Raw genomic sequence first — 4,112 nt, forward strand, 5'->3', positions numbered from 1 at the left:
TCTTCCTCGAGACAAAGATTGTCCCAGTTTCTAAGGTCAGGTTAATATATTACAATCTCTCAATCTCAAAACAATACTCCTGCCAGAGAGGAATTACATATGCATGTCTCTCTGTGCTCTCCCCAATAAATAACAACACACTTTTGCACCACTGCATCACTACAATACTGCGCCATGAATTGGACACAGTAGATCCAGGGTGTCAAACTCAATTTCATCGCGGGCCACATCAGCATTATGGTTGCACTCAAAGGGCCGGTTGTAACTTTAAGACTATATAAAAATACATATATAAATATTTAATATATATAAAATAATGTATTATATTACATTATTGCCTCTGCATTGGATTGTTATCGGATAGGGTAATAACTTCCTAATTAACTCGGTCTGAAAGCAGAAGTCTAGGGGAAATAATTGCAAGTCTCTTCAGTGAGAATGTCACAAAATGATTTAAAAAGAAAAGCCAAATTCTGGGCAAAAAGTCCAAATCAAAAAAAAGAAGTGACATTTTTAGAAAAAGGCAAATTCTAAGAAATTGGCATATTTTGAAGAAAAGTTCAATTCTGAGAAAAAAGGCATATTTGAGATGCATTGTGGGACATGTAGTTTATGGGCAACGTGCTTCTGTAAAGCTGCATGTAACTGTATAATACACATATTATATTCTTTGCCAGCTCTTGTGGGGCCACATAAAATGAAGTCACGGGCCGGATTTGGCCCCCGGGCCTTGAGTTTGACACCCCTGCAGTAGATCTTTGTTTAATCGATATGATACGTTCACTTGATATGATTCATTATATAAACTTTAGTCATTTTGACAACAATGAGATGGCATTTATACCATAAAATGATTCATTAATATCTATTTATCACTTTTATTTACTCGTAAACATCACATTTTATAACAACTACCTTTACCTCCATGATTTAGGCTATATTTGAACCTTTAACCCACAAAAACAGCTACCAACAAACAGAATTGTACTCTGAAATCAACTCACCAGTCAAACTTGCCCCGTTTGAATAGTGGTCAGGAGAGATGTTAGAAACTAAACTGTGTTTTGAATGCTGTTGACTTTTATAATGTGTCTGCAGGGACCTTTGAAACCGAATTAGAGGAGGATGGTCATCGTTCGAAGACGCCACCGGTCTTAGTGTTTGTTTGAACCCAGCAAATAAATACTAGAACATACAGAGTAAAGGTTATAATTCAGATTAGATTTAGGATTGGCAAAAACAGACAATATGGAAATTATTTTTTTATTCGCTTTTATTAGTTTTATTCTTGGTCGTCTTTACAACAAACAAAAACAGGCAGTGAGTTCTGTTGAGAAGCCAGAGAGGGATTACATCTGCATGTCTCTCCCTCCTCCCCCTAAGAAATCACATCAGACTTTCACACCACTGCATCACTTCCCTACTGCGCCATAAATTGGACACAGTTGAGTCGGGTCGTTCCTCTTGTGCACTATGAATTTACAAGCCACAGAGTCGAAAACTGACACACAGTCTGGAGGAAACCGTGTGGGGGTTGTAAACCTGCAAAGACACAGTCAACAGTGGAATATGTAACTACAAAAGTCAAATATAAATGCTATCCAATTAAAAATCTGAAATAATTTGGCATGTGTACTTACGCAGAGCAACATCCAGTGCAGCTACAGTCGAAACATTCACTGTTTCTCCATGTAGATCCAGCTGGATGCCAGGTCTTATCACGGTCGTCCTGACATCGGGTTATGCCTATTTGTGGAAAGGAAACGTTTTACACATTTTAAAACAGTTTTGTATTTACTATATATATTCTGTGAGTGTGTGTTTTTCTCTTCTTTTACCTGGTTGTAAGACCTTAACGTAACATGAAGCATCTGATAGCGACGCCAAAGCACAAAACAGCAAAGCCAGAGCCAAATATTTCTTCACAGGGAAAAAAGGAACAACGTTTTACCATTTGATATCAGCATACTGAATCCACATATGTATCCTAGCAAGCATTTGGCAAAAATCAGGCAAAAACCTTAGGTATACAGTAGGGCTGTGCGATTATGGCAAAAATCATAATCACGATTATTTTGGTCAATAATTGATATCACGATTATTAAATACGATTATTCATTGACTTTGAAAACATCCATTTATTGAACTTTAAAACAAATACAAATAATAATTTGAACAGTATCTTTTTAACTGTTGATTACCCTGAACGTATAATTCAACTGAAAAACCAATACAAAAAATAAATTAAATGATACATTTATATTTACATTTAAATAAATAATATCAAAATAATAAATACCAATAAACAAGATCAACAAATATTTTGGAGCGCACTTCAACAAGCTACTAAACTTACTATATGTAAATATGATAAATACAAATAAATTAGACTAAAATAAATTAGATCAAATATGTTGCAGTGCACGGTCACAACCTAGCAAAGCTAAATAATTGTTTTTTTTGATTATGTTGTTTTCGTAATTGTGGCAGGCCAAAATCGTAATTGCGATTAAAATACGATTAATTGCACAGCCCTAGTATACAGTATGTTAAAGGTGGGGTAGGTAAGTTTGAGAAACCGGCTCGAGATACACTTTTTGTTATATTCCATCGAATGCTCTTAACATCCCGATAGCAATGAATATCAAGTGCTTTGACAAAAAATCCATAAAGAAATGTCATCTGTGGAAGCCGTAGTACTGTAAAAAGCACGACCAATCATTTTAGCCAGCCGGCTAAAATAACTGGATGGCCTACCTGCCTGTCAGCCTTCCATCTGTGCACAAACTTATCTCGTGCCCTCATTGGTCATGTGCGCGTTCGTGTGTGTTGGAGGAGGGGCTCTGTAAGGAAGTGGGAGATTTTTTCCGGCTGTGTATTTTCAAATTCTAGCACACTCAGCTGGTTTCTCCAAAATTACCTACCCCACCTTTAAGATATTTGTTGTTGAATATACAATTCATCTGATACGAGTCATTCTTTAAATTGCTCCCATTTTGATAACCCACAACTTGAGGTCCATGCCACAAAACCCAATGATATCACTTTTATTCAGTAGAAAATATAACATTTTTAACATAAAATGTCTTTACCTCCATTATTACCGCTTTACAGCTGCAAACAACATCTGTTACCAGAATTTCAGATTGAGTACTAAAATCCACTCACCATGGTGGCAGTTGAACTTGTCCGGTCTGAATTGTGTTCAGGTAGGAGGAGAAAAGTTAAAGTGTGCGTTTGCTTGTAGGTCTCTGTCTTTTAAACTGTGATCTGCAGAGACCTTTGGAATTAAATAAGAGAGGTCACTGTGACTGTAGTTATCTTAACCCAAAAAATGCATAGTGACCGGGTCAGTGTATGTTTTGGTCATTGGATTTTCTTTTCACAAAAGGATATTCAAAAACAAAAAACGAGCGGATATTTAATTTCACTGCGTTCAAGCCAGCGTCCACTTTGGAAAACACAGTCAAGCCAGCCCGCACGTTATATTGCGGTGCGCGAATATCCTATGCATTACGGTAGAGGCCTGGAAAAACTGCCTTCAAAATAAAAGCGCTTACTCGGTCAATAACAAATATACCTAAAAAACATACCAAAAATATTCATATATACTGGAGATTACATTAAGAAATACGTACTATATAATGTGATCAATAATTATTTAAAACAAACTACGTATAACTACCACTGAGTGAATTTAAAACTTAAGGAGTTTCAAAATAAAAGACCTTTGAAGTCTCATATATGAGCTATCATCCCTCTGTTTTTAGAAAAGAATAAATCAAATACTCTCCAGTATCAAAGACTTATTTCACTTCAGGGTGATAGCAGGACACCCCATCTAGTCACTCAGAGAATATCAGGACAATCTGATGTGCAGTTTCAAAATAAAATACCTTTGAAGTCTCATATATGAGCTATCATCCCTCTGCTTTTAGAAAAGAATAAATCAAAAACTCTCCAGTATCAAAGACTTATTTGACTTCATGGTGATAGCAGGACACCCCATCTAGTCACTCAAAGAATATCAGGACAATCTGATGTACAGTTTCAAAATAAAAGACCTTTGAAGTCTCAAAGAAAAGAATAAATCAAAAACTCTCCAGTATAAA

At 35.9% G+C, this 4,112-nt stretch overlaps 1 protein-coding gene across 1 annotated transcript; it reads right to left on the reverse strand.

Moving 5' to 3' along the window:
• Positions 1 to 1,255: 1,255 nt before the first annotated feature.
• Positions 1,256 to 3,277, reverse strand: LOC117496915 (beta-microseminoprotein A1-like). Its single transcript, XM_034148768.1, has 4 exons — positions 3,169 to 3,277; positions 1,839 to 1,920; positions 1,641 to 1,746; positions 1,256 to 1,542 (listed from the first exon to the last, which is right to left on the reverse strand). Exons 1-4 carry the CDS (start codon positions 3,169 to 3,171, stop codon positions 1,413 to 1,415), a joined length of 321 nt encoding a protein of 106 aa, XP_034004659.1. The 5' UTR covers positions 3,172 to 3,277; the 3' UTR covers positions 1,256 to 1,412.
• Between the last annotated feature and the right edge of the window lie 835 nt (positions 3,278 to 4,112).

This window comes from Trematomus bernacchii, unplaced genomic scaffold (genome assembly GCF_902827165.1).
Source record: "Trematomus bernacchii unplaced genomic scaffold, fTreBer1.1, whole genome shotgun sequence".
In the NCBI taxonomy this organism is placed as follows: domain Eukaryota; kingdom Metazoa; phylum Chordata; class Actinopteri; order Perciformes; family Nototheniidae; genus Trematomus; species Trematomus bernacchii.